This window comes from Cataglyphis hispanica, chromosome 5, assembly GCF_021464435.1.
Source record: "Cataglyphis hispanica isolate Lineage 1 chromosome 5, ULB_Chis1_1.0, whole genome shotgun sequence".
Taxonomy (NCBI): Eukaryota; Metazoa; Arthropoda; class Insecta; order Hymenoptera; family Formicidae; genus Cataglyphis; species Cataglyphis hispanica.
Genome location: NC_065958.1, coordinates 8,404,390 through 8,416,965, shown reverse-complemented (window position 1 = coordinate 8,416,965; position 12,576 = coordinate 8,404,390). Strand labels below are relative to the sequence as shown.

Genomic DNA, 12,576 nt, shown 5'->3' with positions numbered 1-12,576 from the left:
GCGTGAATTGTCGCGTTGCGAAATTTCGAAACTTTGCCTTTTGCGGGCGTCGGGCTTTTTACGTAAGAAGAATCGCGCGCCGAATGGTCGGGTCGGTCGGGCCAAAAAAAAAAAGACTAAAATAAGCTACGGCGTTTTCGCGCCGACCAGCGGAATAAATCAAAAGAGGAAATAACTTACGGCGCGCGACAATGCGATAATAAACAACGGATAATTTAGCTTCGCGTCCTCGTTGGGTCGCGAATAAACGACGTCGCGAATTTCTCCGACCCGCGGTCCAGACTCGACCCGGCGGATCATTATGTTGCGAAAGAGACGCTCGATGACGTCATGAGAATATGAAGCGGTATTATATCCTATCGAGTGAGGCAAACTGCTATTTTATTAACATTTCTGAATGATTCTGCAAAAGATATATATTAGAAATACTCAAATAAAAATTTTACAATATCGATTCGTATAATGTAAAATAACTGCGATATTTTGTTTTGTTTGTTTTGTGTAGGACACTCTCGAAATGTTTACTTCCTTATTTTTGTATTGCGTGTTGATGGGAGTAAAAACATGTATACACATAAAACTCTTCCAGATGTCAACCCAAAAAAGTCAGTCATCGGTGAACGAGTGTCGAAGCGTGTTCGTCGAGATCGTGCAGATTAATTTGCTAAAAACGAGAGGGAGAAGAAAAAAAATAGAGGTATAAAATTATAAACGTGCGATGTATTCAAACTGAGATTCTTTAATTTTTAAATGTCTCGTTCAATGATATTATTATGCGTGTTTTCCCTTTCAATATTAGCTAAGTTAATATGTCTTGCTGTCTGCCGGAGAAATTCTATGCGCGCATTTTTTCTCCCTTCTTCCAGTTGGAAAATTAGTAGTTAATAATGGGGGATGTGATTATACCTTATTGTTAGTATCGCATTCAAGTTGTTTGAGAGAATTCGAAAAGCACATCGGACGAATACTTTGCGCGTGTATTCCTCCCGGTATCCCCCCACCCTCCCCGATCGTTGCTCGATGTTGTCGGCATTTATTGTCGCACAATGCGATAATAAACAAGGAATTTAACATCTCACAAAACCGTCACAAAGGCCGAACGAATGCGTGCCGCGCGTGAAAAAAAAAAAAAAAAACGACACTTGGCGCGCCACAAATTTTTCTGATAAGCAGCAGAGACCCAGACTCTTGCAGCCACCCCCTCCCTCCCTCCCTCTCCCCCCTCCCCTCCTCTTCGCGAAACGTGTTCTACGCGCTTGCACGCTCATATGCGCGTATAACGTAGCGAGTATAGCCTACACCCGGACTGTCGCGCGCAAGAGTTGCTCGACCGGAGCATTTTCTTTTTTCTCTTTCTCTTCTTTCGAGGTCTCTCTCTCTCTCTCTCTCTCTCTCTCTCTCTCTCTCCCGTGCGGTCCCCGTTTCCAACACGACCTGGCTCGCGTTCGGGCCCCCCGGTTCCCCGCACACGCGTGTCATAATCCCGCATAACCGACCAGGCCGATGTTGTTCGATCTCAAATTCCTAGTGTAATCTCTCCTCGCTTAACACTCTCACATTACTCAATGTATTTCAATTATTCCTGTGCGAAGATTCTGTTAATACGGCACAATACGGTCAATCGTGTGTTTTCCTTTACGTATTCTTTTGGCCAATTTAAAGAAGACAACTTTCTTTCTTTCGTCGTTTATCAGCGCGTTTATGCAACTTTGCACACGTTGCACGCATGTCTGACCCTGGGCCGTCTTTCTTCCCTTAAATAGCGCGTGTCATATCCCATGTAACTGAGGTGCGTACGACTGCGAAAGGAGACGCATATACTGCCGTAAGTTACGTTGCTCGCTACTACAATGTGTAATTGAGACTCGCGACTTTCTATCTCGGAAGCATGATATCGAGCTGCCCACCCGATAAAAAGACTAAGGCCCCACGATCGACTTACAGCGGCAACCGCCGCCGTCACGCCGCAAGAATTTATCGCGACGTTCTTACGCGATAATATTCAATCGCGCCGATTTACGTTTTATTAGAGAGAATATTTTCTTCTTAACATTAAGCTGTCCAATTTGAAAAAAATATATGCACTTTGAAAGAATTTTTTTAATTTTGAGAATAATTGAAGCATAAATTATTATATCTAGAATATTATTTAATAATGTGTATAATATATTTATGAATGATATATTTATTATTATAATATATGTATAATGGAGCCGCAATGTTCGCGAGCAAGACTACGACTATTATGAGATATATTATTTATAAGCTAGTAAAATATCGCATAGGAGAAATGCGTGCGTTATCTTCGATTTATTTTGTGCCATAAATTCTCTCGTCATTTAAGCCGTCGTCAATTACGACTAAACTCGTTACGCTCTCATTATATTCGCGCGTAGATATCTCCCTATCTCCGTGAAGGTTCCCACCCCCGAGACGAGGGTAAATGTCGGCGTGAAATTTTATATATAACACGTCCGCACACAAACGTAAGATGCGCGTGCGTGTACGTACACAGGTGCGCGCGTATATATATCGACGAGAATGTTTCCGTTAAAAAATGAGCCCGTGCTGGTGCCACACGGCACGTAAAGTCAGTGGCGTAACCGGTAGCATCGGCGGTCCTCTTTCAATTAATAACGTGATCATAGGTTGTTAGAGGTTCCTTCGCCAGACAATCCCCACCTCCTTCACCCTCCGCCACCTCCTCTTCTACTCTTTTTTCTGCAGCATCCCTCGTATTCTCTCGCTTTCCCCCCCCCCCCCTCTCTCTCTCTCTCTCTCTCTCGCCTTTCTGGCATCTTTTCCAGTTCCTCTTTATATCCTGTTCTCTCCTCGTCTTGTTCTCTCCTTATTCTACTTCCACGCACGTCACTCCACTTACCTTCTGCCTCGTTTTTTTCCACCGTTCTCATCGCCATCCTCATCGCCTCTCTTTCTCCTTTCGCTCCGATCGCTCTTCTGCTTGTACATAAATATATATGGGGTGCCTCGAAATTATCAAATATCCTTTACGACAGATTCTGTAATTTGATATCCACGTTTCTTATATGATAATACTTATAATTTTTAAATAATTAATTGATAGTTTATGCCATAAGTCTTGCCATTGACAAACTAAACTTTGAGAGAATAAATGTGTAGAACGGCAAGATGTCATTGGTGTTGAGTTAATTTTAATCGATTATTCTATAAAAAAAACCTTTGTTACAGAAATATACAAAATATTTTTCTTAACTATTTTTACAATGCATTTTTTGCTGGAAAAAATATTATTTATCAATTACAAAAATAATTAAAAACATATCCGCTAGCTTCGCGACACCCTATATATATATATAAACACGCACGTACGCGCGTCTCTTCTTTTATCCTTCCACATAGTCGTACCTATGTTCTTCTTATTCGCGAGACGCGTCTCGCAAATAAGAAGATCTCGCCGAGCGCATAATTTAGCGCGAACGAGCGCGGGATGTCATTTTAATTGTCCGATGATCGGCAGCGGGTATCGATCCGCGCGTCCCCCGATTTCTCGCACGATCGGTCTGCCGGAAATTAGTTTCCTTCCAGTACGTCGAACGCACAGATTCCAATTAATCTCGTAAATCCTAACGAAAGATTGTATCTTTTTTCACTGTTGTGGCAAAAAAAAAGTTGAGATTAAATTTAAATCACTTAAAGTATTATTATTTTCGTTCGTTAACAGCGTGTAATTAAATTAGAGCAAGTGATTATAAAAAAAAAAAACGGAAAAACTTTAAATTATTATAATAATATAAAAAGTCAGTTTTTATAGATAAAATAAATTAATATAGAGAATTTTCAATAAGCTCCGGATAAGAAAATAGCTGAAGAATGTTGTTGCGCTTAAGGTCCCGGGAGCTCTAAATCCGCCATCGTTGCTCGTTACTTCTCATTTGACCGGTATTGTAACACAATTTGAACGAATCCTCCCGCGAAGAGGAGATAAAAATAAGTTGGCAGTCGTATTTCAAAACGGATGATCCATCACCGGCCACCTGACGGATCTTGCACAAAGACCCGCATCCACCTAAACCCCGATGTCTTGCGTTACGTTCGTCGGAGCAAAAAGGAAACAGAGTGAGAGAGAACGTCGCTAAATTAGGATTTAGCAGAGAGGACGCATCCTAGTGAATCTTGAGAAAAAAATGCATGCATTGTCATGATAATACGCGAGGGATATAAATTTATTAGCTGCCGGTTTTATTCCGTAAACGAACTAACATAAGTTCTCTTCCCGAAGGATTCTGCGCCGCCAGGTGCAATTCAAGATCGATATTTTTGAGTTCACATTTATAGAGCAGTTGAAACAATTTTTTTTTTCTTTTTATTGTTTTTATCAAAGATTCAACAAAAATAACGTGGGAGGTTGAGCAACATTTTTAGATTCTCTCATGATATCATATTTGTTATTTTAATACCTATCATAATCGCATTACACATTTTTTATCATTCATAATATTAATAATGTTAATATTACAATTTTATATTATAATTGTAATCATTATTATAATATCATTCATCTTTCTTATACTATTTTCTTTGATATCAACAACTCTCTTTAATGGCATAAATCTTCGCAAATAAATACATGAGAACGTTCGGCCATAAATCGCGCACAATTCGCGTATTAAAAATATCTTTTCAAGAAAATAAGTAAAGCGTATAGATAAATGTTTCTTCAAAATAACAACTATATATCTGATCGATCTTGCGTTGCACAAATTTTTTCCATTCCTCCCAAGTATTTACGAGATAAATGGCTTGTACTCTGATATAGAACTGACGTTACAAGAACCATCGCGTTATTTTCGACCCACTGGTTCATATCGAAAGCGACACGTCGATCGAAGGTTAAATCCGCGGAGAAGAGAGCTACCGATCTTCTCCACATCGAGGTCGTTTTCCCGTGACATATTCCGCGTATAACGGACACTTAAGCCGCGCGTTGCGGTCTGCCGCGACATCTCGCCCGTTCAGATGCGGCCCCGATCAGTCGGGGAGAGAGCCTTTCTGCGGCTCGCTCCAGGGAAGACGAAGGGGGCGAGAAGAGGAGAGGAGAGGGCGGACGAGAGCGGCGAGAAAAACAAAGCGGGCCCCGTAGGCGAGAGACCGCAGCGGAAACTTGGAAGGCTTCCTCGTCGAAGGGTATATATGCCCTCCATTCTCCCCTTCTTTACTCCCTGCCATGTCACCTATGTTGCTCAGTCCCCACAAGATTGTCAATTTCTCCTTTTTTAATTGCACCCTCGGGACGTGGCAAAAAAAAAAAAAAGCCGCAGCGATATTCCATACGCGCGAAGATGCAGCGTCCCCGCGAAGGATGTTCCTTTGACAATCTTGGATCTCTCTCTACCAAAGTAAAAATGTCTGCTTCCAATTCAATCTATATTTTTTCGAGCGAACTGATATGGAAAATGTATGTTTTAAATTATATATGCGATTTATTTATATACTTTGGCCAATTTATTATAATTATCGGATGAAATTAATTTTTATTCGCGTGGATAATATAAAAATTATAATTATTTGACTACGTAAGAGTTTGTAAACGCAAGATCTCGAAAGAACGGTCTAAAAAAATTACGGATTCGCAATCTGCGTTTCCGGTGATGAGAGAAGTAACGCGAAACGATGGTAACGACGAAGTTCAAGGACACCGGGCCCGGATTCCTCTCCTCTCATCGTCGCCTGTCAGGCCCCGCGACCGACGGAAATTAATATGCTTGGCCCTCCTGTGACACAATGTTGCAAACGATGCGATCGGCGCATACCTGGCCGTCGCTCACGATCGCCGCGCGCGATGAGATATGACGACATTGTGACTTTACTCGTGTCCTGACGAAGTCGCAAATTCACGTTATCGATCGTCGACGATGTCAGCGGGCCGGTTAGCCGGCCTCAAATATATTTTCGTCCTTTTATTTGAATACACCCGGTATTGTGCGCGCGACAATCTTTCGAGAGAGAAAGAGAAGGGAAGAGAAAGTCGATGCACGAATAATCCCTCTCATACATGGAGATAAATACAAGAGCAAACGAGTAGTTTATCGAACTTCTTTTCTACAACGAAATTTGACAAAATCAGTGTAAATTGGAATTTTTTTTTGAACTTTTAAAAAATTTTCTTCTCCGCAAGATTAAGAATCGAAACACTAAAAACCATCATTAACCGATATCTCGATATCTTCGTTACGAGAGTCGTATCGCTCGGAGAGGTTCCGTAAAGCCAAACTCGGTTCAGGCATCCCGGGACACAAGCGATATGACGGAGAGTTATTAACGATTGATGGGAACAGCTCGCCGTGGCCTATGGCATCCATCAGATTTATTATACGACGCGATGCCGAGCGTCCTGACGTCCTGACGTATCACGTTGAGTGACAGCGCGGAGTGGACGGTGGACGGGAAAACAAAGCTATTAGTCCTAAGCACCGCGGATTTATTGTCCCGTCTCGTGGCCGTTATACGGAATTATAGTACACCCTTTAAGTGGCCTACGGGATCCACGGCGGATCGTTATTAAGCCGTGGAATGCCGGTGCGAGAAGACTTCCTCTTTCTCTCTCTCTCTCTCTCTCTCTCTCTCTCTCTCTCTTTCTCCCCCTTCTTGCGGAAAATATATTTTGCTCCGACGAAACTATTATCGCTCGTGGTTCGCGACGGATGATGAGGAAGAGTGGGAACTAATTGAGTTTCTCCAAGAGACTTATGCGTTCGTTTTAACGCGCGACGACAATACGTTATCTTTAATCGCTTTTATTTAGACTCGCCTTTACCGATTAACTCTATTAGAAATTAATTAGGAGATAAAGCAAATGTGTGTAAAGCAGAAGAGAAATAGAACGTCGAAAAATAATCCTATGATATAAACATAGTTACTTTCGATTTAATTAAAGCGTGTGACGTTCTTAATTTATGTTTAATGAATTAATTTTTTTTTTTTCGCAAATTATATTTTTATAATTGTGTGGCGTGAAAAAAAGAAAAAATAAAAGAGCATTAAAAATTTCATTAAATCCAACAGTAATACGAAGAGGGGCTCAAAATTATAAACTCATACGCTGTTGCTATTCTGGAATCTATAACTACTAAGCAAAACGGCGCCGAGAAATTCACATCAAGCTCTCTCGGAAGTAGAGAAAATGGCTTAATTAATTAATTGAAAAATAAGATTCTCCTCGATTATAAATGAGGCCCCGATATATTCAAAGATGCGGGGAACGTGCGCTCTCGCGCGCGTAATAACCGAGTAATAATTAACGTCGCAATAACGCTACGAACGTTGCAACCGTACACGCTCTCGTCGCTCACGAATGCGGCCTACAACCGCGAGGCGTAAAGCAGCCATTAGCAGATACACATCGCGGAATTTCAAATTCCATGCGAGCCGGGAAGTTGGCGGAAAATCGCGCGCTAATCACGCTAGTTTTACAGTACACGCTTCCTTGATTCACGAATCTCTATAACGCTCGATAATTACCGGCTCGTTACGTCAATGCCTAATTTTTCACGCTTGTAAAAAGTATGGTCTTGCGATATTGCACAGAGAGAGAGAGAGAGAGAGAGAGAGAGATGACATTTTTATTTAAATATAATATTATTCAAAATTTGTTTGTGGATGCGTGTGCTGGTATTGTTTATTTTAAAAAGTGTTTACCGAAAATCATGCCAATTCAAATGAATTTTTTAACATGTATTTTTAATATAAACACTATAATTGAAAAGAAAAATAGAAAATATTGAATTAAAAAATATGAAACGAAGGGATTCTTAAAGAAAGCCATCACAGCTTATTGCAGTTTGAATTTATATAAGATACTCAGTGATCTTTCAAAGAATTTTAAGTTATTAGTAAAAGTCAGGAATCAGGAACATCTCTCAAAAGGAGCGATATGAGCTTTGCAGATAACATCTCTTTCTCTTCCGCTCTTACATTTCTACCATATATATTTTCCAACTCCCACATTTTTCCATATGTCGTACGGAATGCGGGAGGAAAAGAGCTATTAGTAGATACATATATTATTGTCTCTGGTCGTTATACAGAATTACCCAGTGTACCCTGCTCGTTCGGTCGTCGTCGTCGTCGTCGTCGTCATCGTCGTCGTGGGCCATGCGGGCCCCCACGAAGACACGTTATTAATCGGCCGATGTCAGTGGTTCGACCCCTCATAGAGAACCCATAGGACCTCTCCGTTCGGTAAAAGGGACGAGTGTATCGGTCCGCTCGATGCATGCCTCCGACGCGACGCGACGCGACGCGAGATGAGGCGAAGGGGTGGGACGAGAAAGGCCGAGGAGCCGGTGGACCCGGGAGTGGCGGAGCGGGACGTGGAACGCGGGACTTTCAGAAGAATGGGACTCACTTCGTGCATGACCCAAAGAAACCCCCGCTGAGCGACTCGATCCGATCCGCTGATCCCCGACCGCGCTGACGCAGATACCATCTTTCCTTGCACTCCGAATGCTCCTCTCCAGGCGTTTCTTTACCGCCCATATACCGCGCTCTCGCGCCGCATCGAAAGAGTAGAGCGAGGAGCGAGAGGGGAAAGAAAGAGAGAGAGAGAGAGAGAGAGAAAAGAGGGTGGGATTGTAGCCGAGAGACAGCTATATGACCGCACTGATTTGTCTGCTTATTGTTGCCGTTGCCTCGCTCGTTGCTGTTTCCGTTCGCTCGCGACAATGACGCCGAGTGTCGCCGACGACGATGACGACGATGAGAAAAAGCGAGAGAGATCATATAATACGCGCGAACTAATTCCAGGATCTCGAAGACGGAGAAAAGTTTTGACGCAGCCCCGTCGGTATTCTCGACGCGGTGATTTTAACGCCGACATAGGAGACATCGCCGTCGCGATCCAATGCTGGATTCTGTTGACTCGAAGATTCGACCGCTTCTCGGATCTGAATCTTGACATATGTCGAATAAAGAAAATTGACCTTTTCGCTAATTATTCGTGCATAACTCTTCTTTTTTGTCGCAATTGCATAGACAATTTGAGAATTTTTAATTGAAATAATTAGCGATTAGGCCACACAGCGACGCAATATCAGATCCAAGATTGCGTCGCACGACAATCTGCATTAACCAACTCCAAATTAGCGAATTGTTATTCCTCACTCGATTACAGCCATGCGTATAATTTAGATGGAGATGGGAAGTGAGTTAATTAGAATTACTGCCAACCGGCACTGATGCAATAAGCGCCCTAAATGGCGGGTTTGTACAGACGGTGTAGTTGCGGCAATAAATAAGTTTATACCATTACGAGGAATTAGAATAACAGTTTAAATCAACTATTGTTTCTTAAATCTGTTAACATTTTTTTTTATCAATGAAATATATAATATAAATAATTAACTCACGAATAATATATGAATAACAAAGATATAAGCAACAAAAATTTTGCATTATGATTAATATAACAATTGATACAATGAAGAATATGCGTTAAATAAATCCCATATAAAAAATGCGACAATTTTTTGATATGTCAATTTTATCTAGTTGATTAGGAAATCAGAGTCATTCAAAATGATGGATATTCCTGGCTGACCAAAGGTTGACGTACGTAATTTTCTTACGATTAATTAGACGAGCGTTAGCGTGCGGTGACGTTTAAAATTAATCGCGGAATTAAGAATTTAATGGGACAATCGCAGAGATCGTGACGAAGCGCGTTATTCACGCAGGCTGCGTTTTCGCTTGCCTGAAATAAGTATCGGTTCGCTTAACATAGGCATCATGCATGGGTGGCGAGCGGTTCACGTGCAACGAAATTCGCGCCGTTATCGCATCATTACGAGATAAGAGTCAATCTTATGGATCGTGTGAACTATGTCGGGAAGTTTAAGATACGTCGCGGCCATTTAACACGTGACTGCCGATAGCTGCTATTAATGACAACGCGAGGGACCTCCTATAATTATCGGTGGATCCGCTTCGACGGACTTTGCATAAATTTATCTCGTCGAGCAACGTCGGTGAATACACGTGAATACATTAGGTGAATGAGCTCCCGGTCCAGGCTCTGCTCGTTATCGATGTCCCTTATCGTGTCGATTTTTGGCAGTCGATAATGCCGACTTATAATACGGTCCATTGATCTAACATTTGATTCGTGAACAAGAAAAAAACGAAACTATGATCCGACAAGCAATCTTAGATTGTAGTCAGTTAAACTGTTTACGTGTCACGCGATACGATTAAACATTTATAAAAAACATTTAAAATTTATACTTTTTTGCAAAAGAAAATTTTTTTTCCTTTACATTTCAAATTAAATTCCCCCAAAAGATGTTACATAAACATATAATATATATATATAATATATATATATATATATATATATATATATATATATATATATATATATATATATATAATATATATATATATATATATATATATATATATATATATATATATATAATATAAACATATAATATATCTAGCCAAGAAAAAAGTTTTCAAAAATTTTTAAATATTTTTAAGAAATTTTTTTTATTATAAAGAGGTATTGATTTTATTTATACATTTATATACGCTTCTCTCGCACACAATCTCTCTCTCTCTCTCTCTCTTCCTCTCTCTCTTGCAATCTATTGAAAGTTCCAGGGTGGCGTAACCCTTTAATAACACGCGAGCGATATCGATCGCCGACCGAGATCGCCTGCGAGCGCGACACGCGTCCATCATGCACAAGTTGCATAAGCGCATCCATCTGGGTAACGATCGGTGCATCTGGGTTACACGGCGATTTATTGCGGCGGTAGGTCACGGGATCGCGTCGATTTATTCTCGCTTAATCCGCTTTACTCTCGCACCGCGCGTACTCTCCACTTTTGTTTCGTCATCCACGCGTTGTTCCACCGACGACGATATATAGGCACGCCTAGAGAGCAATAATCGATGGCAACCACTCTGTCAATGACAAGGGGATAAGGAGGGGGATCCGACTAATTACTAGGAAGACAAATGCGCCCGCGTCTTCGGATCACCCGCTTATATAAAAGCTTTCTATATATATATCCGAGAGATGTCCGCGTATTTTATCTGTCGGCCGGATTATGTGTACACAAGAGAATATTACCACGGCCACGAGGTTACACCGGCTGGCCGTAAAGGAAAAACAATTTATATGCATGCCTCTCTTTCATGAGAGGAAGACAGAGAGAGAGAGAGAGAGAAAGAGAGAGAATTCATACGAAAAAGTATTCTAATCGAGTTTGCTGTTTGATTCTCTAACACATATAAAAATATATTTATTATTTGCGATAGATATTGACATTAGAAATAATTTAGATATTTAAATCGATCGATCATTTTATAATTTACGAATTTACATCAGTGATCCGTCGCAGATTCACGTGGCTCTATATTTTTTGTAATCATCTATTTCGGGAATATGTATATGTAAATATATATATATATATATATATATATATTATATCATTTTTTATGACTATTAATCTCGCATTATATCTTTCCAATGATTCTTATATCCCATTTCTCGATATATCAGTTACTTGTCTGTAGTCGCATACAAACCTTGAAGCTGTTGACGTGACTGAGAATTTAATGAAATGAGACATGCACAAGAGCGGGATCGAAAAACTAACTTTCTCACGGGTCTTCGCATGCATACCGTGACTTTGGCATCGCAGCGGCCTTCGTACGTTTCCTTCGACACGTAATTCGACGTGTAATTATGTTCCCGGATTTAACCGAATTTTCATGTCGCGAATTCTCGTATCGAATTTTTTGCCGTTTTATCCCCGCGCTCTCTATAAATATGCCTTTAAGCATCTGTCGCAGAAAAATTATATCGGAGAAAAATTCATTACTTTTTATTTCTTGCGATATAACGTGTCGCGCGACAAAGTTTTAATTGCGCAATTGAAAATTTCTGACAATGACGATGTAGAAATTGTAGAAATTGATCTTGGGAGGCTTCTACTGACAACACGAGACTTTGCCAGCGTAACATTTCCCAAACATTCCTCACCGACCGACAATAACCCGTCGTTACCGTCGAGTCACCGACGACTCAATCCGAGTCATCAGAATGACCGATGACCTCGGCGAGCCACTTCTAATCGTCTTCCTCCTGTTGCCGCAGGTACGCGTGACGGTGCTGGATAAGAACGACGTAGCACCTACGTGGGGTCCCGGCCCGTGGAAATTCAAGATATCCGAGGAGGCGCCGCCCAACACCGTTGTCACGATACTCAAGGCCCACGATCCGGACACTATCGGTACCCTGACTTACACCCTGGTGCCGAATCATCGTCATCATCATCATGCCAATAGCCGCGGCGAGGTGTTCGCCGACGAAGACGATGACGACGGGATGCAGACCCAATTCAAGCTGCATCCGACCACCGGCCAGCTAAGACTCGCCGAGGCTCTCGATAGGGAAACGAAGGAGAAATATGTATTGAGAGTGCGCGCCGACGACGGCCTGCAACACCGGGATGTCATGCTTAACATACAGGTAAGAATGCGTTATTAAAGTTGCAAAGATATACGAAATGAAAGCCTCGTAAACGAGGA

General features: G+C 41.4%; 1 protein-coding gene across 1 annotated transcript in view; it reads left to right on the top strand.

Moving 5' to 3' along the window:
• The window catches only part of LOC126849936 (cadherin-related tumor suppressor), an 82,931-nt gene that overhangs the window by 42,430 nt on the left and 27,925 nt on the right, over positions 1–12,576 (top strand). The window contains exon 2 of the mRNA XM_050592364.1: positions 12,143–12,517. Coding sequence (XP_050448321.1) covers positions 12,143–12,517 — 375 coding nt within the window. The remainder of the gene's footprint in view (positions 1–12,142; positions 12,518–12,576) is intronic.